Source organism: Dermacentor albipictus, chromosome 2 (genome assembly GCF_038994185.2).
Source record: "Dermacentor albipictus isolate Rhodes 1998 colony chromosome 2, USDA_Dalb.pri_finalv2, whole genome shotgun sequence".
Lineage (NCBI taxonomy): Eukaryota > Metazoa > Arthropoda > Arachnida > Ixodida > Ixodidae > Dermacentor > Dermacentor albipictus.
In genome coordinates this window covers 104,781,976-104,806,509 of record NC_091822.1, presented here as the reverse complement: position 1 = coordinate 104,806,509, position 24,534 = coordinate 104,781,976, and the positions used below count along the sequence as shown (strand labels likewise).

The following is a 24,534-nucleotide window of genomic DNA, read 5'->3' as shown; positions in this document are numbered from 1 at the left end:
CGAGCGCCGGCGACCAGATAAGGTCACAATTGTTGTATGTGCCGACGGGGCCGTATACAGTGGCGGCGCCATGCGGCGCGTCGCAGAAGCCGCAGCGGGGAAAAAAAATGCAGCGCCCGGGCAGGCGGCTTCGGCGCGCTCTCAACGACGGTAATTTCTTTCCAGGCCGCCGGGCGCCGCTAGCACGACAACGGCTCCGCGGGCTTGTGACCTTTTCTGGTCGCCGCAAACAGCGGAGTTTCCACTCCTAAATGTTTCTTGCTCCGTGAATCGCACCCACGCGCCGCCCACGCACTGTCTTTTGCGATCTCCCGATTAGTGAGGCAGTTGAACCCCACTTCGCTGCCTTTGGAACCTGCCACACGGGGCAGATTGTCCGCGCCAGCCACTATATCGCGAAATGAAAACAAGCTGAGCACTGCGCTCAAATGTGGAATTAGGGTGTGTCATAATCGCCCGCGAATTTTTTCGAAACCGTGACCTCGAGCTCAACAGCGCTACGCCGTAGCCATTAAGCCACCGCGGCATACCACGTTTCTTTCACTACAGAGCATGAAATTTATCGGCGCACCTCATCTTTATTGCGCACGACCCGCGACCTACTACGATGGTGACTCAAGCACACAAATTTATGGCTTGGCGCTTGCATGGAAAGGAAGCGTATGAACGCACCTTGCTGCCAAAATAGACCATGGGCGCGAGGAAGAGTAGCGGAATGCCCATGAGGATGTGCTTCGACCATTTGTTCACTGCCGAGGGTATCATTAGAAAGCCTGGCGTCGCACGGCATCCGGCCTGTTTCAGGACTTCTTCTTCTTCTACCCGTCTTCTTCTAAGCAAGTGGCGTGTATCGATGATGATGATGATGATTTCCGTACTAACGACATATAGCTGTAACGGTAAGTTGGCCAAGAAGAGGTTGTTGCATATGGAATGGAATAAATATGATTCGAGAAATACAATGCAGTATGAGAGTTAATGAATAGAAATGTAGTAGCTGACACGAAAAAAAAACAATGTTGACAGTGATGGTGATGATGGTGACAATGTTGTTAGAAGCCAGCTCCTTGACCTAACGATGAAGACGACGATGGACGGGACGTTGTGCGTGTTCAGCCATTTTGGCGATCCCTGTAAATAGCCGAGCAACCATGGCTTCTTCACTCCGGAAAACTAGACGATGCAGCGCCCGGAGGTAACGCTGCATCCACGATTTAGCTCCAAGAGCTTCTAGTTACTCTGCCGACTGGGCGATGTATGCCGGACGTTCACGTTGCTGCGTGGCCATCTCTCCAGTTGTCCACACCGGGGCTCATATTTCTGTCATGAGCTCCCGTCATCTTTGGTATGTGCACCGCCCGCATCACCATCGCCGGTCACCTAACTTCTGTTTGCCATTCTTGAGCGATGTCCTTGTAACGTTATACTTGGTTGCAATTTTAACAATTTTCACTGCCCTATTTGACTGTGCGGCTGGCCTCCTGCAGCTCGAACGACCTCACACAAAAAAAAAATACAATCGCTTGAACTTCCACTTATTAAAATATATCAGTGATAAACCATCGTCCTGCGATAATTCTGGCGAAAGTGGCACGCCGCACTCGCTACGACAAATGCTGCGTACTCTTATTGCACCAAGAGTGCGCAGGGCTCCCTTTATTAAAGGTCACGCGAACTCAATGACCAATACCAAAGCTGCACAAGCGTCGCCACTTTCATTACACGCTCAAGACTGGGGCGAACCGTTGCCGCGAATCATGCACGGCAATAAACGCAAATCTAAATCTTGCCTCTCGGACGCGCACCGCTCGCGCAAAAGCGAGAGATAGGTGCGCGCAATCACGCTTGCCTCAGAAAACATAAATGTACACGAGAGGTGTGAGTGCTTCGAGTTGTAGATTACCAGGTAAATTTCATAACATCTCCCATGTACGCGAGTGGCCTCTTCACATTGGCCTCTTCTATGGCACCGCATGCATCACGATTCGAGGAGAGAGGACGGTGCTGTACACGTCGGCTCGCTAAATACCTTTGTTGGCCTACACACCAGGCTGGTTTGCAGCTAAGACGCACGCATTCAACGCTTGCAACACGAAAACAACGGTGGCTGAACGAGCTGAGCCACTAAAGACGTCGAACACTTCGCAATCGGTATCACGTGATGCCGTTTTCTACGTCACGGAGAGATTCTGGCAGACGGCGCCAAGCTACGTCCCCGGCTGAAGCCCTTTAAACATCGAAAGTATCGACACTCTCGCCCTCCGCCTTCACTCCTCCTCGTTTCTCCTCTCTTTCACGCTCCCTCCTCGACCATGGCGCCGCCTACACCGCTCGAGCGTAGCAATGGCGCCAACATGCGTTCCTTACCACTCCGTAGCCGCTTATCGAGCGAAAATGGCGCTGAAGCACGACGCGAGTGCCCACGTGATGCTATTAGGCCAATAGCGATGCGGCGTCGGGCAGAGCGCGCGAGGAGGAGGCGGCATTTTTCAAAGCCTGGCACTACTTTACAAAGTTTAAGGGGTTTTATCCCCTACGCCATTATCCCTCTCGCTGCTCCGCCCCTTCCCGCAGTACGGGGTCATAGCAGACGCTTGCTCTGAGCGCATGTTTGAGGGGAAAAAATGTTAGTCTATAGCGAGCTTAAAAGATAACTTTTCAAGTATGTTGCTCGCACAAACACGACAAAGGCACGTGGGAAAGCACTCGGGGTATACTTGCTTCACATTGACAAGTAGTGAATGAAAGAGGAGCTAACGTAAACAATTCTCACCGCACGTATGTGGAAAGCTTCACAAGTTTCCGGAAACTCCTGCTCCTTGTACTTAGCCACAGGCACGCACTGTTAAAAAGTACACTAGTGCACTTAGAGCAGTGCACTAGTGTAGAGCTAGAGCACTAGAGCAGAGCTGTCTTCATCCGTTCGCGCTCTACTCCAAATGTACATTTTGTACTCGTCATTTCCTTCGGGTAAATAAATTTCCAAATGATGTAGACATTCGCAAAAAAGAAAAAAAGAAGAGCAGTGTGTCCCATCGCCCTAAGCAGTCTACTGTGCTAATTCTTTCTATCAACCGGTTTCGGTTTCGGCGCCCGGATGGTGACTGTCGGGCCGTCATTATTCTGCATTGTCTCGCTCGGTTGCTGCGAGTGCGGTCAGAAGACACACAGAAAACACGCTTGTTTATTCTTGATTAGCGAAGTCGTCATATCTATAACCCCAACGTTTGCTACGCGAGGTCATTCTCTGAGTTATGGCACCAGAATAGCGTTGACAAACGCCGTGGTGGCGTAGTTGCTTTGGCGTTGCGCTGTTCCGAGCGCGCGGGGTCAAATCCTGACTGCGGCGGCCGCAATCCTCAGCGAGGCAAAAGGCAAAAAAAAAAAGAATGTCCCTGTACCGTGCATGGACACTAAAGAACCCCAGGTGGTACAAAATCTACAACTACTCAGGCATATCCTTCTTGTGCCCTCACTATACGGTACTTCTCGCAGCTTGCAGAGCACTGCTTTTAATAAAAAAATATTGCCCACTGAAGTACTTACTTTACACACATGTATACGGTGAGATCCACTGTCCAAGGCAACACTCTAATGCACGGCTCCCACTCTGCGGGCGTTGTAGATGGGAATGCCCGCTGAAGCTATGTAATTGCACTGCATTCAAGTGTATACGAAGACTGGAGCGCCAGCAACCACATATCATCTACTGCAAAGCCAGTCGAATTGTGCACTTACAAGAGGCAAAATTCGCACGTGGCCCACATTCGCGTGTTCCCCTTAACAGTATATCGCACTGTACATACTCATCAGCTTTCAGAAAAGCGTATCAATAAGCACGTGCTGAATCACTTAGACTACTAAAAGCCCCTCGGAAAAAAATCCGCCTTCTATCGAATATGCATACCGTAAATAGTGACCTGTGAGAAACGCAGTACATTTAGGGCTACTAAAGTGATTCGAAACTCACGCCGGACTGCTCGAAGGCAAGAACGAGAAGAAGAAGAAACAGAAGAAGAAGAAGTAGGCTCGAACCGGGACCTTCTCACGCTTGCATTGTGGTTCTGTATTATCGGTTCGTAACAAAGAACCCTGAAGTCTTCGCCGTCTCTGCCGACCGCAGTGATCACCGGAGAGCATGCCTCGACGTGGGGGAAAGAGTAAGCAGCCTTTCACAATCGACGCCGAAATTACTCTCAGCCGAAGTCGGTTCGCGCGCAGTAGCTACAGATGACGGATCAGAGTGCGCTGCACAATCACCCCAGCTAGGGCCGAAGCTATAGGGTGCACCTCTGAGGGACTAATGGCCTCAGTCCCGGAGTCATTCTGGATTCGCTTTTGGCGATATCTATACTTTGCTGGCGGCCGTAGTTGTAATGTGCATGATTCGGTGTTGCCTTACTCTGAAAAAATGTTGCTCGCCGCTCTGTCGGCATAGAACGTAAACACCGATGTACGGGGCGGGAGCACAATATGCCAGGCACAGATCAGGAGTTCAAAATTGGCCCGAGCACTACAGGCTCCACACTAATTCGCCCCCAACCACTTTCGTTCTTTTCCTTCTAGTAATTCCTTCCGAAATCCATGCATTGATACTTTTTAGGGGCCAAAGATTCGAATAAATGTTTAAAAGACGAGGTGAAGCACAGTTGGGGCCACTGAGAAGAACGAAGTTACTAAGACTGAAAGGGCTTGAGGTTCTGACCTAGTAAGTGAAATACTAGATTACCGCTTCCGCACCTGCAGTGACAAGTCTCGTCGGCCGGGCCACGTAGCCCGCCGGCCGACGAGACAGGGTGCCGGAACTGGTGTTGCACAGTTCGACACACGCATCCACAACAAAATCACCCAGATTTAACTATAAATTTTGAAGCAAGCACTTCTGTGGCCAAAGAGAGCGGGCGCCCTCACTTTTATTTTCTAAAAGGCAATGTCGAGTGCATTAGGAAATGCTGAATGCAATCCCCGGCATAAATGTACGGGAGCGTAAGCATACACAGCGCAGCTGTAAGCAGTGACGTTTGACTTCGCGAACGTGGGTGACGCGCAAGCGTATGGGTGCAATAGCGCACACGACGCTATCGGCTCTCGGTGCGCCTAAACGCATAGAGTTTCATACAATAATCGCTAGAGGAAGCTCTGGCGCTAGTGTCTACGGGAGCTGCTATGGAAGCGGTTGACCCATCATGGGAATTATAGGAATTACGCGGATTTACCTAAGCTTTGTCCTTATGGCTTCAAACGGCTTCGTGGCTTTGTAAACTCGTCATTTTCAACAATGTACTGCGCAATACATAACTAAATAAACATTATTAAAGTATCCTACGGTAGGATTCGAACATGGGACCTCTACAGCACAGAATTCTGATACTGAGGCCATTACACCACGGACGCAGGCATCGACAAGCGATGTGAAACGCCTTTATGAATTAATTGCAGGCAAGCCTGCGCCTTGAAACGCTTGGCGCGTTTCGACTTGGCCACCTCGACAAGCTCAATTGTTTCAATTAGTAGAGATTGTGCGTGTTTGCAGCGTCTTCTGCACTTCGAATTGAGTGCATATTGCTCTGAAAGCTATGATAATGAAGGCATATACAGTGTAATAAACAAAGCCGCAACAACGTCTGAATCTACAAGCACGAAGATCACACAAATCAATGTACTTCCCTTTGTATCCATGGTAGGTCAGCGACTGCAGCGCCAGAGTTCCCTCTATTATATTGTTGGAAAATTTATGCCTAAACGCCTACGCTATGCTCATCGCAGATTATATTCAAGAGAGGATTCACGCAGCCCCGCCATACGTAGCAACCGCCAGAGTAGAATGCCCTCTTGTAAACATTCGCGTACTAAGCAAATTAACTAGCATGATGTCAGCGCGCACAGACAAAGATTGTTTAGCTAGCCCAGGAATAATAGTTAGCGCATGAGTTTGTCTGATCTTCGTGCCTAAGGCTGCTACATTTCTGTGGCTTCATTTAGTCCATTTTTTCCTCTGGCTTTACGGGCCTAAATATTGAAGTGATTGTATTTCCCTAAACGGAGAAGGTGATAACATTCGGCTCACAACCATAAACGTTGCGAATGCTTGCAGTTGGAACGCAATATCCTGTTGAAAATGGGCAATTTTCAAGGCCAGAAAGCCACTTCAAGCCAAAAGTACAAAGTTTAGCCAGATACGTGTGCTAACGTTATTCCCTTGTGCATTGTGGAAACTCTATTGTGTAAAGTACAAGCATCGACGACTTGGCTTGACTAGCATGATGTCAGCGCGCACAGACAAAGATTGTTTAGCTAGCCCAGGAATAATAGTTAGCACATGAGTTTGTCTGATCTTCGTGCCTAAGGCTGCTACATTTCTGTGGCTTCATTTAGTCCATTTTTTCCTCTGGCTTTACGGGCCTAAATATTGAAGTGATTGTATTTCCCTAAACGGAGAAGGTGATAACATTCGGCTCACAACCATAAACGTTGCGAATGCTTGCAGTTGGAACCCAATATCCTGTTGAAAATGGGCAATTTTCAAGGCCAGAAAGCCACTTCAAGCCAAAAGTACAAAGTTTAGCCAGATACGTGTGCTAACGTTATTCCCTTGTGCATTGTGGAAACTCTATTGTGTAAAGTACAAGCATCGACGACTTGGCTTGACTAATAGATTAGACTACAGTGCGACTATGTCTTCCTAATTGTTCTCGCCTCACTTCACGCTTTCTTTTCATTTCGTAAAGAAAGCCCACCAATAAGGCTGCGAAAGCGAAAGCACATGATGTAGTTTCTGAGCAAAATTTGTCGCTAGCTGTGTATACGTTTCACTCACTGCAAGTTGCCTGGTTATGTCAAGAATTGACGCGCTGTTCGTGTGATCGCACGGGAAAGCTGACTATTGACAGAGCCACCATCGCATTACAAAGTTTTTGCACAACAGCGCAAGCGCAAAAAAATAAAAAATAAAAACTACCACCGCGCGCGAGTCGCACGTTCCAGACCAGTCGCGACACCACGAGTCATCGAAGTTTTGTTCGAATCCTGCAATTTTTAATATTTTCACGTCTCACAGGCCATGGTAGCATTTTTTTTTCTTCGTCTGATAAACATCGGCGAAGCTTTACGGTAATCTCCTTGCTACTACAGTCATCTGAGTGAAGTCGGTGTCGGACTTAGGTACCCTACTTCCGACAGGCGCTGCAGGAAGACAGAGTTAAGCTTTGCTTTGTTTTTTCTTTCTTTCTTTTCCTTTGTTAGCCGAATCAACGCACGCGGGGACAGCGCGGTCTTCTACCGCGCTGTCGTCCGGCGACCGATCGTCGCAGCGGACAAGCACCATTCGCTCTTCGAGTACTGCCGTCACTTCGCTATTGGAGAATCCGGATTCAGGTGAGTGAAATTGCGCGACCACTGCTGAAAACGTTGCCCCAGAGCTGCCCGACGAACACTTGTAGGGTTGTAGGATTGTAGGGTTAGGGTTTTGCGTGCCAAAACCACTTTCTGATTATGAGGCACGCCGTAGTGGGGGACTCCGGAAATTTCGACCACCTGGGGTTCTTTAACGTGCACCTAAATCTAAGCACACGGGTGTTTTCGCATTTCGCCCCCATCGAAATGCGACCGCCGTGGCCGGGATTCGATCCCGCGACCTCGTGCTCAGCAGCCTAACACCATAGCCACTGAGCAACCACGGCGGGTGCTTGGAGGGTTGGGGCCTGAGCAAAACCGAACCACTTCATTAAAACTTCTTTCTGGGGAGTTGGCGCTTGTGTCCCGTCCTTCATACTTTGTGGTTGCATGTGTTTGCGCTGTAACAATTTTTATGGCACGAACCACTTCATTTGAACGGTAGCACGCATATGACCCACTCACAGGGCACCCGCTGGCACGCGCGGTCAAATCACAAGCACAAACACGAGCGCACAGAAGAGCTAAGCATGCACACGCAAATTACACACATTCACGCAATCAAAGCGCACACGAACGCTATACAGTAATGAAGTAACGCAAATAATGGGCTCACGCTTTCTAGCTTTGCCTCATTTGGGCGTCTAAGCGAAGCTCCTGCTTACCGCCCCTCTCCACCGCGGGAACTCACGACTCACGACGTTTTTCACTCAAAAATCGTTAGTCGCCACGCACGACTTTCTTTTTTCTTTTTTGATGCGAACGCGCGAAATATTCCATTGAGCGAAAAAAAAAGTGGTGTTTGTCGTCTGTAGCAGCGAAACCGCACCTAAATTCTCATTGGTTACGACGCCACGTCTGGAGCGCTCCTCGACGGAGCAGAGCGGGCGAAGCGGAACAGCTGCTGCCGCGATAGAGTGCCAGGCCAGCTGTTGCGTTAGGGGAGAGGTAATCGTCGCGATGCGACCTCACCCTAGCTTTCGCTCTCAGAAGCGTGCGTGCGGTCTGTATGTCTGTTTGTGACGTCGGTGGCATGCTGTGTTGCCACCGGAGGCTGCTGCTGCTGCTGCTGCTTGCTGTCTCGGGCAGCACGTACCACTTTGGTACATTACCCAAGCGTAAAGCTCGGCAGTACCACACAGCGGCGTTCAATTGGACAATAATGATTTCGCATTCACAACTCATGTGAAGCGCTTAACTGTCGTCGGATTATTTCGTCCCAAAATGTCAAGAACGTCGTGTCTTGTAATTGAATACGTTTTCACTACTGAATAACAGTACCACGTAGTGGTGACGGTGAATAATACAGCGGCAAATCTGTGAAGGACGAAACTAACTTTTATTGGGCGAACAAGTGCCCGCGAAAGCAAGTTACACCCAAACCACAGCGAATTGCACCGAACACGGCCGGCGATCGTCTGCGCCGGCTTTTATACTTGAGTCATCGAAGGTTCCAGAGGAATCGGTGGTCCCCGCGTGTCTTCCAGAGAGTACCACACAAGTCGCGTCGCGCATGCATGCGATCAGATTACACAATGTTCGGTGACAACAGATAGCGGATAGGTAGAACCGTCGATACCATTAGAGAAACTTCCGATTCATGCAGGCGCGTCCTACGCTCACGGATAAGACCTGTTAGACGGTGAAACGCGGTCACCCGATAAAGACAAACAAGTACACGTGTCAACAGTGCCGCTTTCTCACTGTGCTGTGGCGCGTTTCTACAAGGTTGAGCACGTCGTCCGTTACCAAACAGACGCACGCGCTGGGACGCTGCGCACGCTCCGCGCTAACCCGACGTCGCGTCGCACCCGACGAAGGCAGGAGGGCACGCACCCAAACGACGCAAAGGCAATAGCTGCGGCGCGTCGACGCGCGTTTTGTCGTGGTGGCGCAGCGTCGCTAAGTTGCCATTTTTCGAGGTAGCCTATAGCCTTCGCTCAGCGACTACGGCAATCAATGTGTTGAAGATGCCAATAAAACGCAATATGCTGCAATTGCAAACGCGCTTCTTCATTTTTAAAATGTATTGCAGGACTCCTAATGGTACAATCAGCACAAATGCAACCTAATACGCATCTCCTGAACATGGGTGAAACCTGCAACAAGCATCGGCGAAAAGGCGCTTAATGCAGCCGCAACGGCTGAAGACTTCAGCCATAGCTGTGCTTCAGCGCTACCATGATCGACCACAACACACGCGTGGCACGCTGGTCAGTACGCACGCAGCTTGCACGCCGCGTGAATAGTGGTTCTGTAGGTAACGTTGGCTTGCCATGGTCACGTGCCGCGCGTCGCTCGGCTGGCGGGGATGGCAACTTCCGACGCGAGCATAATTATCTGGCAGTGCTAGCAGCGCTATGTCTCAACGCCACCACGCGTCAACACGCGACGCGGCCTCCATGCCTGGCGCCGTATGCGCCTAGACGCGCGGCGGCGCGTACGAAATCGCCCCAACGCGTATGGATGGTTGGGACATGTTGGGGTTCTAGATTTCTTTCGCCAGCGTTGTAAGGCGCTCGCCGGCGTCCGCCGATCAAAGCTCGCTGCGCGGCACGCCCGGCTACCACGCGTCCGGCGATGGCCGCCGATGCGAAAAACCGATCGAGAAGCACGATAGTGATGCTTAAATTTTCGTACGGAGGCGGTGCCGACGCGACCGACGACAGCGAGCCGTTTTACCGAGACATTATTTACTGCCCAGTGGCAACGACGCCGAAATGCTCGCCCTCTGACCGTCGTTTCACCAGTCCGTGCGAACGGCTATGAGCCAAAGCATTTCACCAATATCGTGGTTCCCGCAACACCTGTGCTTGTATATTTATTTAGCCACGCTCAAAATGCCACATGCTTCCAGAGTTGAAATGCACAGAACACAGGCCTCACCAGCCACACAGTTTGAGGCGCAGTTGAGCCGGTTTCCATCGCGTTTCGCCGACACTTCCTAGCAGTCGAGCTAGTGCGTCAGCCGGTGGACTTAACCTGAAGTTTAAGCCATTAGGATGAAGTAAACAGCTTTCATAGTTTAGTTGCGACCATATGGATTTCCAATAGACCATTCTTCGCTGCGTACACTCGCACACAAAACGCACGAAGCAGCGACTCGGTGCACTATGGGCACCGATATGTTGCTGTACTCGAAGGCTGTCGGCTGCGCTCACTTGTGCCCCCCTAATTGAAACGCAGCTGTACGTGTTGTACCTGTACGTACTGTAATGCTGAAACGTTGCTTCATTTACGAGATGTGCTGTTTGCATGCTAACCTAAACAGGCAGAAGGTGGCGGCCCCTCCGATAGAGCGGCCTAAACGATCCGCTCGTTGAGCAGCCAGTGGTCAGTATACTGTCATTGGCATTTCGGCGATGAAATTAACTGCTCTGTGAGCCATCACACGTACAATTTCTCGAACTACGTATTATATCTAATTTGTCTAAGTCATGAATTATGTGCATGAAAACAGCGAAGTCTGTACATTATGCCGGCCGTCGTTTTGAGAGATGTCCGGTTGCTCAAACCAGCGAGATCCAGAGTGATGTAACGGCGTTTAAATGTGCACATCTGAGCATTTTGCTGTGGCGTGATGTTACTTGATGTAACGGAGGTGTGGTTCGTACTATATTTCAGACCCGCGAGGATATGAGGCACCTCCTAAATGGAAATTGCTGGCTGTTTAAAATTGATTTATAGATGAGCAAAGCCACACTCCAAGACATCTTACAGGGAGTATGCGAAACCGTTTCTTGAGAAGAGAGAAAGAAACCCATCACATAGAAAGCAGCGCATCGCGCCGCAGCGAAATAGTGCTAGACAACGTGGGTGTTTGCCCTGTTCGCCCGTCGGGCCCGATGCGACGCCGGCGAAGCGCAGCGCGTGCTGACGCCTGTGTCTGCTTGGGAGTTGAGGATTCAGCAAGCCTTCATGCTGAATTAAACTTCCACTTGCTCTTCGAGGTCCTCCATGGCGGCTCAAGGACACTTTCTTCGCTGTAATATGCAACGGGTCTTATGACGTAATGCGCAAGCTATCGCTTACATAGCCGGGATTTTCTTTTTTTTCGTGTACGCGTGTGCACGCGCGTGTGCGTGCGTGTCTGCTTGTGGTTATAAATATTGATATTTTACCCATGCAGAGTCCTTTTCAATCTCAGTCACGAAGGCATCAAAAAGAGTCCTGCCGAAAGGTGAGAGATTCTAGTTTAGGTGGCGGTGTATACCCAACACTAATAGCTGAGTGAACTGGGACCAGTGTTTTACTGCATTTAGGGGACACAATTCCTACACCTGAGGCCACGGACTTCAAAGGAGCACTAACGAGAAAAGTAATAATTTCAGTCATACTAATGAATTGGCCTTCCACTATGCGAGGAAATTCACTATTACCGTAATGAAAGGTATAGCACGCAAAAGGAAAAAAAGAAAGTAAAAAGAGGGATGGGTAGCCAGCACGGTTTGAAAATCCCGCATTTTCTCACAGTGACATCATGGGTTTTGGTGAAGTTTCCTAGGTTTACTTCACTTTTATGAGTAGTCAGGCTTCCGGGTATCTCAGATAGACAAAGGTAAAACTTCAAAGTCTAAATTTAATACGAAAAAAAAATACTTCGAAAGACGTGATGTAACGCTCACGTACTCTCATTATAGTTACCGCATTATAGGATTTAAAAAAAATTTACTTTGACATTCACTTTTTGTTCTAATAATATAATATTCTACCCATTCCTGCTAGATTAACGAAAAGGTAAACTTTAAGGAATAGTTTATCACTGCATACTAATTAAGTTGTTCTATAGTGGAACGATAAATAAAACGGCTCCTTGAGGTGAAAGCAATATGAATCTATATAAGCTGCATAAATAATATAAATAGCACTGTTTTTGAGAAGCAAGTGCTTGAAATCTGCAGCGAAATATGTTGCAGTTGTAATTTGTAGTTTTATGCGCTGTGGGAAACTACAGCATGAAAAAATGGTAACGGGCATGGCGATGCCGTTTTAGTGCGTCTTTTAAGTTTGCCTTTCTACAAACTGGGGCTGGGCAGAACACCCTCGAATAGTGGCATGCTTTGAAGACTGGCTGGCTTCTTTCATTTTCAATCATCTGTGACTTACAGTGCATACTTAGGGTATTATTATTCCGTAACTCTTTGTTAATGAACACATGCTACATGCTAATTATCGCGTTATGTGCGATGCCCGTCGTTGCTTTATGGTTTCGTTAATAAAAACAATCAGTTTGCTTTGCATAAACTTTCTTTTATTCTGAGATGGCGATCGCAAAAGCACGCAATGCCCCTCGGATATATCTTTATTTCAACCTCGGAACCACGGCGACTTCACCGCAATGCAAGCCGATGACGGTTACCGAAAGAGAAAAGAAATAAAGAAAAGAAGCATTTATAGTTTTGTATTTTACTAGAAGTTTCTTTCGTAAAGCGAATTTACTATAATTAGATGTAAATTAATTCGATGAGGTTTCGGAAACGAAAGTGCACTCATTGACATGGTGGCATATTATCTTCACTAATAAACCGCTAGAATTTGCTAGAGTGTTACGTCGTGTCGGTTGTTACCCCCAATCGGTTACCCCGAATCACGACCTGCGAACGTTACAGGTCTCCATTGTGAAATGCGAATGCGGAGATTCACGACTAGTTGTCAGGTGAACGAGCTCAGGCGAATGAGTTAGAAAGGTTGTTTATACCCGTAGTGTGCCATCTGAACGTTGAGAAAGCTTCGACGAACGCAACTCCGTGTATAGTGCCGCACAGAAATAGTCATTCAAATACATGGTAACTTGCTGCTTATGCTGTCATCTATGTTGTGTGGTGTAATAGAACTTCTTTCTGCTCTTTTGGCATCCTTACCTCGTGCACAGAAGTATGCTATTATCTATCGTTTACGTAATTCAGAAGATATATGCACGCATGTATGCGCAGTGTCTTACCACTTTCTCAATATTTGAACAGTGTATCTATTTTGTATGAAAAAAAAAACACGAATATATCACGCTTGGTTTCGCCGTGTCAAGAGCCGTTTATTTAGACTACCGTTTTACTCTTGCATGCACGTTTCTAGTCCGATTCTGTCATGGCTGGAACAAGACCGTGCTGCGGTCGACTAATTCTCAGTGTTTATTTGTCATTTATTTTCAGCGGACGTGTAAGTACCTGTGCTATACTTTCGCTCTACACGTAGATTGATGCTGGCGTTGAATTTTTGTGGCCATACACGCACACGTTTCCTCAGGTTGTATGTCGCATGTCAGTGTTGATGAAATCTGCTGTGCAAGCAAGGCTGGGAAATTATTTAAACCTCTAATTGATTGAGCTATTTCTGCGTTCTCGCGCGACATCGGAGACTGCGTGAGTGTCTGGTCAGTCCGTGGTAATGAATATCGAGTAGGGGCGGGCAGGCACAAAGAGTTTCCTTTCGTCGCCGTCGGCACCATCCTGTTCATGTTCACTGCAGGGCAAAGGCTCCTAGTAGCGATCTCCCCTCATAGAGCTTGCGCCAGTGTTAGCAGTGGTGATGCACATGAATACTTATGTGTTGCACGAGATCTTCTGTTGTAAAAAGAAAAACAAACACCTTCGTGGCAACTTGCACGTTCGCATCCACCACACAGAATGCAGGGGCTATCGTATTTTCATGTTTAGCGTTGCCGCTTCGTAATGCCATCACGACCTTCCTCTATGATGCAATGGTAGGAACAAGAATAGCTGATACATTTGTTTCAAAGCATCTAGAGCATCAAGTTGATAAGCTAAATCTGCATAGTAGATACGTAATCAGGACCCAAGAGGGAAAACGCCATGTGACAGTATCGTATTACATACAGCAGAAGTCAAGGAATGAGCGCAATAGGATGTAGGCCTCTGCCAGAAGTCTCCAATATCCCTGCATTGCGCTAGCTGATTGCAATTTGTGCCCGAAAATTTCCTACTTTCATCACACCAGTTAATTTTCCGCCGGCCTCGACTACGCTTCCCTACTCTTGGCATTCATTCTATTAGACTAATAATAGAACAGCGATTGTCTTCCCTATGCATTACTTGGCCTGCCCAGCTCCAGTTTTCCCTCGTAATGCCAATTACAATATCTGCTCCCCCTTTTTTGCTCTCTGATCCACACCGCTGCCTTCCTGTCCCTTAAATTACGCCTGGCGTTTCTCGTTACATAGGTAGTTGCGCAGTAGTTAATTTTTTCTCGAGGTGCTTAGTTCCACGTTTCTGTCCCATTAATAAAGGGAAAATCAGACATCCACCCGTTCGTAACAATTGCTACAAAGGAAACCCACCGGGTTCCTCGAAAGAAAACCCTCGCAGTTGAAGAAAAATTCGTCTTGGTCCGGGACTGGAACCAGGGACCACCGCCTTTCCAGGGCAGCCACTCTACAAACTGAGCTAACCAGGCGGCTAGCGGATGGCAGGGCGAAGTCGAATTTGTCAACAAGCTAAACTGTCCAATGAGTTAGTACTGGCAGAATGCAATAATTCTACATTTTGCTTTTCAAAGATAGCAGTAAGCTGCCGGTCATGATTTTGACAATGCCTGCCGCTTGCGCTCCGCAATAGTCGTGAGGGAGATAGTTGCGAAATACTACACCAGGAAGGCTAATTCCTGTTATACTTAAGGAGTGTCGTGCTTAAGTTCGGTGGGCCTTTATAATTCGGCTACACCTGTACTGATATAGCGCCACAAGCTCTCTGCATTTTTTCGTGGTTTCAGGTGCAGCTGAAATACATAGTGGTCTAGACGAATGATTGGCATTTAGGATTTTGAGAGTAGAGAGCCAGCGTTCTACCTCCAGTTACGCCGCCACACTGCGTACAATATAGAGAACGCCCTCATGCGCAGGGCCGGAATATAGTTCAGCCTAACCTGTCATATTCGTACAGTATATCCAACAGTACAGTGGTGAGCAGCCTTGTCTAGAGCGCGGCGACGGTGCTCTGCGGAGCAAATCAGCGCCACCTAACGTTACGCTCTGGGTTTGAGCTATGCGTCTCGTGCGCATGCGCGGCCAAAATAAAGCGGTGCTTGCTCGTGGGTTCTCGGCCTCAGTGCTTGCGCTTCAGTCCGCCAGGGCCGCGCTGAATGATATGTAACAGCGGCCGGAAAACGAACGCGTTTCGCGCGAATCACAAGGCGGCTAGGCAAGCAAGTGCAAGTGATATCGGGTGATCGCGCGTTTCTGAAGCATGTCCAAGTGATAGCGGGTGATCGCGCGTTTCAGGCGCAGACCAGGCTGAGTGCGAGAATTGGGCCTATATGGTTGTTTGGTGTCTATTCTCGTCGCCTACTTTCGTCGGCTGTCGCCCTCAGCTAAATACCCAGTGCAGATACACGCCGAAAGACATTATGGCCGCGGCGAGTGGTGCCTGCGCAGAAATGCGCGGTGATCTGCTATCACTCGCGCTTGCTTGCCTGGCCGTCTCGTTACACTCGTGAAACACGGCGGCATGGCGACGCCCTCGCCGCTGTCACAGCGTCACAATTGCAGGCAGCGCGTCCCTGGCGGCACGAGACGAACTCGCAAGGCGGTTGCTGGACAAGGACGCGATGAGCAGGCGTGCCTCTGTTTCTGCCGCGCATGCGCGCAGGACGCATAACTCAAACCCAGAGCGCAACGTTAGGTGGCGCTGACTTACTCCGCAGAGCACCGTCGGCGCGCTCTAGACAAGGCTGCTCACCACTGTACTATCGTCATAAGTCTCGTTATCTTCTTCTATTAACAGCTGTGGCACCGAAAACCACTCTACCTTGCTAATAAGTGAAACGTCTGTCTCGTCAAGGTCGCAGAGGGTTAGCGCAAATTATCATGGATTGTACGCGGGTCATTCCATATTTTACTGGTCTGAGCCCCCAATGCAATGTGTCCATTGCTTTGGAAGTGTTGGAATCCCACCGATGGCACCGGCTGTTGGAACCTCAGTGCTGACACCCGTTATTGCAATCGGACCGCTGGCGCGAGTTGTTGCAAATGGGTCGCAAGCCCCAAGGGTAGCGTTGGCCTGGCGGCCTGGGGCACTGGAAGCATCCGAAGGTCCTGGCAAAGCATGAGTCGACTGCTAACAGAACAACTTGTTTATTCTAGCATCGCAAAAGAGCGGGCGGTCAGGTCGACCAAAGTGGAGAGACGGGAGAGCACGTTACTCAACAGAAGAAATCGGAGCCTCTCTCTTGGCGTCCGGGGGCAGCTACTTTTACACTCTTGGCGTCGCGGGCAAGAAGGAAGGTCACGGGATGACACCACGTGATAGCGAGGCACGGACGAGCTGAGAGACATGTAGAGACGAGTGTAGTGACGCATCAGCCGGGCCGGCGCCGGTCACACCTTCTCGCTTCACACTTGGGGAGCTCCTCTCCCCGGCTGCCGCGCTTTGACAAGCGTGGGCACACACACACACACGCACACACAAAGACACGTGGCACTGAACATGCCGGGACGCGCTCGGCGGGGATGCGTCGCGACCGCTCCGAACGGGCCAAAATGTCCACCGCTTTGAACGAAGCCCCGGCGTCCGTTGCATCCGCGCCGGCTACACCGCGCGTCGTAGGCGAAACGTAATAGACCGCCCCGCCGGGGGAAGGAGATCCCGATGGTCAGGGGACTGCATCCGCTGTCCGGAGGGATGTCGCTCGATGATGCTCATAACCGAAGTCGGTCGTCCCTCGGCGTTTCTTGAGCGCAGCGCACCGAGAAGGCCTCGTTATCACGTTCAGGTTCACACAGGACACTGCAAAGTGACTTCGGGAGGGTAGCGATTTTTGTTCTCGTTCCCAGCAAGCGTTAGAACTATGCCGAAACTCAGCCGCTCAGTCAGCAAGCACGGCACAACCCTCACTAAGCCCTGCCAGGCTCTTTCCCCTTTTTTACTCCTGCCTAGTTCCTTACAGTAGTCTATAGCAGCACTCAGAACGCGTCCACAAATTGGAAAATTGCACTAGAAAGCACATCATGACATTGAAACACTAAACAAAGGCAATATGTTAAAAATACTGCCTCAGGAAGAAAAACATCAGTAACAAACAACTCTGAGGCTGATTCCTACGTTAGGGGCTTCGACTTAAGCCATCGGCGTTACCGTTGAGACTCCCCTTTTTATAACGCACCTCAAAGGAATATTGTTGCAAAGCGAGGCTCCAGCGCAGGAGGCGGTCATTTGTGAAAGAGATAGTCTGCAGCCATTGGAGAGGGCAGTGATCCGTTTCGAAGCATGCGAAGCGGAGATCGCAGCGAGCGACCGTACACGTGCTCAGCTGGCGAACACCCCGTAGCGGCATGCGGCGCGGTCCTTAATGCAAACATCACTCCAGGCAGACACAGCTCCCAGTCAGTTTGTTGTGCCAATCACAATGCTCTCAACACGCGCTTCATGACGGAGTGGAGCTTCTCAAGAGAATTCGACTGTGGGTGGTACACTGAGCTGTGTAACAGCTTTACCCCGGACCTTTCGAGAAAGGCTGTCGTCAAAGCGCTAGTAAACACTGTGCCCTGATCTGATTGGATTTCCGCAGGAAAACCAACGCGCAAATATGGACAGTAGTGCATTGACTATCTCAACTGAGCTGAGTTCTTTAAGCGGCACTGCTTCAGGGAACTTTGTCGCTGGGCAGATCACAGTCAAAATGTGTCTGTACCCCGTGGCTGTTACCGGCAGAGGTCCCACTGTATCAATAACGAGCCGTCTAAAAGGCTCCGTAATGATAGGTACCAACTTCAACGGCGCCCTCGATTTGTCCCCTGGTTTCCCCACCCGCTGACATGTGTCACATGTCTTCACAAAGTGGTCTGCGTCCCGAAAACACCCTGGCCAATAGTACTCTTGCAAGAGACGGTCCTTAGTTTTCTTAACTCCTAGGTGTCCGGACCACGAACCCCCATGCGACAAGTGCAACAGATCCTGACGATAGCATTGAGGCACGATCAGCTGATCGAACTCCACTCCCCTGCGGTCTAGATACTTCCGGTACAGGACCCCACCTCTTTCCACAAAGCGAGCATTTTTCTTGGCGATACCTTCCTTGACAATTCAGCGTATGTTTTCTAGGCTGCCATCCTTCTTTTGCTCGGCTATCAAAGCCGCCCGGCTCACTTTTAGCAACCCATTAAGTCCGTCTGACGTAGGCGCGACGAGCAAATCTGCAGATAGCTCTTCTAACTTTCCCGCATCGGGAATTTCCTCTCCAGTATCTGGTGCCTTTAACGCTACAGGCTCAATTTTATTCAGTTCGGGCGTGCTCTGAATATCAGCTTGCTGCGCCTCTGACACTTTCTCATCGTTCGACAACGTCGGCCCCGCAACTACCGCCTTTGCAGCGAGCTCCCGAACCTTCGATCTGGTTAAGGCCTGAACGCTAGCCTCACCAAACAAAAGCCCCTTCTCGCGCAGGAGGTGATCGGACCTGTTCGAAAATAGGTACGGGTACTGGGGGGGAGCATAGATGACACTGCCGCCTCCGTCTCAAGTGCTCCGAAAGGTCCTTCAATAAGCACTTTTGCTACGGGCAGACACACGCTATGAGCTTCCACGGCTTGCTTGATCCATGCGCACTCGCCCGTTAACATATCGGGTTCTACGTAGGAGGGGTGAACTACATCCATTGTAGCTGCGGAATCGCGAAGCACTCGGCACTCTTTCCCGTTCACGAGGAGGTCTCGCATGTAAGGCTCGAGAAGCTTCATGTTCTCGTCAGTGCTGCATAATGACAGAAACACGACTTTTGTTTTTGTTTCCGGACACTGCGCCGAAAAGTGACCCGGCTTTTGGCACGTATAACACACGCGCACTTGCCTCGTCTCGAACCGCTTTCTGCGTTCGCCTTCGGCTGCCGCCGTCTCCATACGTTCGGTCGGACTGCTTTCACTCGCATCCGCACTACGTGTGTCCCCCTTTGCTCTCATGGGCGTGAACTTCGGCGTCTCAAACTTGGAGCCAAATTCACCCTTTTGACCGTCCTTAGCTCCGCGAGCCCGACGCGTCACAACCTCTTCGGCTAACTCAGCGGCTCTAGCCACCGTACTAACGTCTGGCCTATCCAAGACCCAGTACCGCACGTTCTCAGGTAACCTACTATAAAACTGTTCCAGCCCGAAACACTGCAGAACTTTCTCGTGGTCACCAAACGCTTTCTCTTCTTTGAGCCACTCCTGCATGTTTGACATAAGCCTGTAGGCAAATTCTGTATATGACTCACTTCTGCCTTTCTCATTTTCCCGGAACTTCCGACGGAACGCCTCCGCTGACAGCCAGCCTGTACTTTTTTAGCAGACTCGATTTCACTTTGTCGAAATCCTCTGCCTCCTCTCTCTCCAAGCGAGCGACTACGTCGGCCGCCTCGCCGGGTAACAAAGTGAGCAAACGCTGTGGCCACGTTTCCCGATAGAACCCCTGCTTCTCGCACGTTCGTTCAAAGTTAACCAGGAACAAACCAATGTCCTCTCCAAGCTTAAACGGCCGCATCAGGTCAGTCATTTTGAACAATACTCGTTCTCCTGCACCGTGTGCCTGACTTCCATTACGAGCGCGTTCCATCTCTACTTCGAGACGCTTCATTTCCAAAGCGTGATCGCGCTCTTCCTTTTTCTCTTGTTGCTCTCGCTCTTTCTGTTCTTTAAGTTCGCGCTCCTGTCTTTTTGCCCTTTCCTCAATGGTCTCAAGGCATTCCGACAGCTCGTCATCCTCAGCTTCTAACTCAAGAATAGCCCTCAGCAGTTCTGGTTTTCTGAGTTTGTCTGAGACATCCAGACCCAACTCTCTTGCAAGCTCCAACAATTTCGGTTTGCGGAACGACTTCAAATCCATGGCTGCTCTGAATGCTGCTTTCTCTACTGCCTACTATTGTCTTGCCGCAAACTAACCCGGCAGCAACGACAACCACAATTACCAGCTTTGTTTCTGACACTAACAAAAGCCTGGCCAAACTCAGAAGAAGAAAGTCCCGCACTCACCAAACCTCGCAGCCAAGAATTCAGCGCAGTCGTTCCGCCGCAGGCAACCAGTCATCACACAGGGCTCGTTGCACTGCTCCCGGATGGTCGTTGTGCTGCTCAGCATACAGTCAACCGCATATCTTCGCTGCTGGCCTCCGTTGTCGCGATCTCACCGCTGGCAACCAGCTGTTGGAATCCCACCGATGGCACCGGCTGTTGGAACCTCAGTGCTGACACCCGTTATTGCAATCGGACCGCTGGCACGAGTTGTTGCAAATGGGTCACAAGCCCCAAGGGTAGCGTTGGCCTGGCGGCCTGGGGCACTGGAAGCATCCGAAGGTCCTGGCAAAGCATGAGTCGACTGCTAACAGAACAACTTGTTTATTCTAGCATCGCAAAAGAGCGGGCGGTCAGGTCGACCAAAGTGGAGAGACGTGAGAGCACGTTACTCAACAGAAGAAATCGGAGCCTCTCTCTTAGCGTCCGGGGGCAGCTACTTTTATACTCTTGGCGTCGCGGGCAAGAAGGAAGGTCACGGGATGACACCACGTGATAGCGAGGCACGGACGAGCTGAGAGACATGTAGAGACGAGTGTAGTGACGCATAAGCCGGGCCGGCGCCGGTCACACCTCCTCGCTTCACACTTGGGGAGCTCCTCTTCCCGGCTGCCACGCTTTGACAAGCGTGGGCACACACACACACACGCACACACAAAGACACGTGGCACTGAACATGCCGGGACGCGCTCGGCGGGGATGCGTCGCGGCCGCTCCGAACGGGCCAAAATGTCCGCCGCTTTGAACGAAGCCCCGGCGTCCGTTGCATCCGCGCCGGCTACACCGCGCGTCGTAGGCGAAACGTAACAGAAGGTTTGATTGTGCAGTGCAGATCGAGTCCTATGCCACGGTCGCAGTAGAAATTCTGGCTCTATATTCCCGATTTTAAGAAATTTGAAGTAATGCAATGTGCGTTTGCCGAAGTCAATAATGCAGCATATTTCTGAGCGAATTACTGCAACTGCACCACAGGATAGTTTATTCATAGCGAAAGTTATCGGGAATGCAAGCCACTGTACTATTAGCTGTAGTTTGTGGTGCAGAAAAACAGAAAAGGTTGCCTTAACAAGTGTTCTGAGGTATCGCTGATGCATGAGCTTATTGTACTAGATTTACAGTTCAAGTGCTACGACCCACTAGTATGCTAAAACCACTTGTTTTATGATTGCCAACACTAATGCAGACATTTTTTCCAGCGCTTGTGTCTGCGTGGCCTTTCCAAAACATGTTGAAAGGCTGGTATATCAGATGCGATAGTTACCAAAAGATAGTACGCAGAACATGTGCGACACATGTGACCTACAAGATATATAGTCAGACATGTGTACAGCTTACGGTGTGATATAGTCCTGCCCTGTTTGCCGTATTCATGTTACCGAGATAAATTAGGTATTTTCATTTGTCATTGTTTGCGTGCTTCATTGTTCGGCCTTTCTCGCCTCTAACCGTTTTGCCTGATTCATGCTTGTTTATACTTTGTTCTCTATTTTTGCATTGAGGCAATAAAAATATGCTAATTTGTCATCCCTGGTTGAAATACGTATAGTAGTATTGCGGAAAAGAGCTCCTTCCTGTAAACTTTCCTGTAGACACACACACACACACACACACACACACACACGCACACGCGCACGCGCACGCGCACGCACACACACACACACACACACACACACACACACACACACACACACACACACACACACACACACACACACACCCCAACCGCAAGTCTATTCGTGGAGAAATTGGCTCCCGCTGTTGTAAACAGTTTTACTGAATTAACATTTTAACATCAATTGCACATTTTGCTAAATCAGTCCTATTTCCTAATCGTTGGATGGTTTGAATAAGACCTATCCATTTTGCAGCCCGCGAACTGACTATCTACCCGCCGGCGGAACATCGTGGTAAGCATTTCCCGGCCCATAACAGGCCCCAGTGAATGAACAGGGCTTTGCTGCTTCATTCGAGGCACCTGCAGAAGGCATTCTCGTACTTAGGTGTTATACCTCAGTAATTGTAAAATACTATGCGGTTGATCTTGCTGTAGCACAGAATTTTCACCGGCTGTCAAAAAAATGACCGACACTTTCATGCTATATCTGACACTCAAAGAGATAACTGGAAGTCTTCTGATTTGTGCTCTCACCGTGAATTCTCTTCTTCGCTCTGCTGATCCTTCGTAGAGCAGCCAGGCAATTGAACTATGATAACTATCACTTGGTTAAACATTCCCTACATAGAAGAAAGGCTATTTCAAAAGTAATGAAGAACTATCTCTTCGAACCGTAAAGGTTGACTTCCCAGGGAAAATCACCTACAATATATGCAGAAGAACAATGCGCTTCACCACATCATGACATCTTTCGATATACATAGTAAATTCTTCTTTTTTTTCTAAAACTGACTCTCCATAAATATAGTTTCTTTTTTTACAAATAAATGTCGCTATGAGCTCACGTGAATACGTTCGAGAAAATTGCTAATAAGATCAAAAAAGAAACCTTCTAATACGCCACAATGTCGTTTTGTGCTCGCGGAGACATTCAACCGATTGAATTGCGGCGCTTTGCATGAAAAACTTCTGTGACCCCCCTCCTCTGCCTCGATCACCAGGTAAAGCTCCCCATCAAACTCAATCAATTGTTTCGTGGCCGCAACACATATTAGGATGGGCTTTCCTACAACGCACCTGCAAACAACTGGTATAAGCATGTACTAAAGTGATAAACACTGCTTCTTGCTGCATTCCTGAAAATGGAATACCAGATATTTCGCACAGCGCGCACAGAATTTCTCCAGATGTAGCGCCCGCGGCACACCTCTGCGACTTGAGTGTCCTTTGGTTTGTAGACGCACTCATACTGCCAAAAGGAGCAAATGGTTCATCCTTGTTTAGTGACTGTGTATGTATGTATGTGTGTGTATGTGTGTGTGCGTGTGTGTGTGTATGTATGTATGTGTGTGTATATGTGTGTGTGTATATATGTGTGTGTGTATATATATGTGTGTGTGTATATATGTGTGTGTATATGTGTGTGTGTGCGTGTGCGTGTGCGTGTGTGTGTGTATATATATATATATATATATATGTGTGTGTGTGTGTGTGTGTGTGTGTGTGTGTGTGTGTGTGTGTGTGTGTGTGTGTGTGTGTGTGCGTGCGCGTGTGGGTGCGCGCGCGTGTGCGCGTGCGCGTGTGCGCGTGTGCGTGTGTGTGTGTGCGTGTGTGTGTGTGTGTGTGTGTGTGTTTACGTACGTATGTATGTATGTATGTATGCCATTAGTGCAATATATGCAACCACTTGATGGATCTTGAGCGATATGCCAGTGCTTAAGACAGTAGCCACTCTGCCCCGAAGGTAAGCTGCCGTGCTTTATCGCCAAACGTGGATAGATTAAAGGAATCGGCGTTACTATCGAGATTGTTAGAAGAATGAGTAAATAGGTTGGGCACCTCTAAAATATTGCCTATTGGGGCCTTGGTACAAGTTTTTTTTTTCTTTGCAGCCGCTATAATAGCAGCTTGCTATTATAGCTACCCCTGGAACAAACGCTGTGCACAATAATTATTGGTTGGTTGCGAGCAGGGCGTAAATGCATACCGAAAGAAGCCATAGCACAGTGCTGGCAATATAGATGAATTTGGAGAATCTGATCAAGTTACTCAGACTCCCCATACGGATGGTACTGGGCCTACTGAAGAAACAACACTTATTAGAGAAAATGATGTGGGAGAGGGGTACGTTGGTAATCAGGTGTGCTAATCATTCTTTTTGTGCGCTAGATGCTACATACAAAAGTAGAGACACACATACAAACAAAAGGCGCCGTCGATCGCGACTCCACCAACATGCCCAAGAAGTAGTTCTATTATGCTCACCATGTCGTCTGCGCGTCCTCAAGCAGTAAGATATTCCTACCGATCTCTTCACATTTACACCTCCTATATGTAAGGTCTGCATTCGGCCTAAAAAAAGAAAGAAAGTAAAGAGAGACGAACTACAGCACGCAGGCTTGGCGGCCTGGTCTGCTTTAAGTGCCTTAAGTGTTTATGAAGCTTTCATAGACTGGCGGCAAAAAAAAAAAACGTTCATTTATACCAAGCCCTGCTACGAGAGCCTCCTGCCATACGACATGCCGGAAAGACAACA

At 49.2% G+C, this 24,534-nt stretch overlaps 2 protein-coding genes across 15 annotated transcripts in view; one reads left to right on the top strand and one right to left on the bottom strand.

The window, feature by feature from the left end:
- The window catches only part of LOC135919495 (Na(+)/citrate cotransporter-like), a 43,772-nt gene extending 42,969 nt beyond the window's left edge, over nt 1-803 (bottom strand). For 9 of the 10 annotated variants that reach the window (XM_065453359.1, XM_065453353.1, XM_065453356.2 and 6 more), the window contains exon 1: nt 673-803. In XM_065453359.1, coding sequence (XP_065309431.1) covers nt 673-765 — 93 coding nt within the window. In that variant the 5' untranslated portion in view covers nt 766-803. The remainder of the gene's footprint in view (nt 1-672) is intronic. The other variant, XM_065453357.1, reaches the window with a different exon arrangement.
- A 472-nt stretch (nt 804-1,275) lies between these two features.
- Nucleotides 1,276-24,534, top strand: part of LOC135919498 (uncharacterized) — an 83,292-nt gene continuing 60,033 nt past the window's right edge. For 2 of the 5 annotated variants that reach the window (XM_065453369.2, XM_065453366.2), the window contains exons 1-4: nt 6,970-7,110; nt 7,243-7,374; nt 11,522-11,572; nt 22,252-22,290. In XM_065453369.2, coding sequence (XP_065309441.2) covers nt 7,061-7,110; nt 7,243-7,374; nt 11,522-11,572; nt 22,252-22,290 — 272 coding nt within the window. In that variant the 5' untranslated portion in view covers nt 6,970-7,060. Of the gene's footprint in view, nt 1,346-6,969; nt 7,111-7,242; nt 7,375-11,521; nt 11,573-22,251; nt 22,291-24,534 lie in introns of those variants that run through there. The other 3 variants (XM_070533824.1, XM_065453367.2, XM_065453368.2) reach the window with 3 other exon arrangements.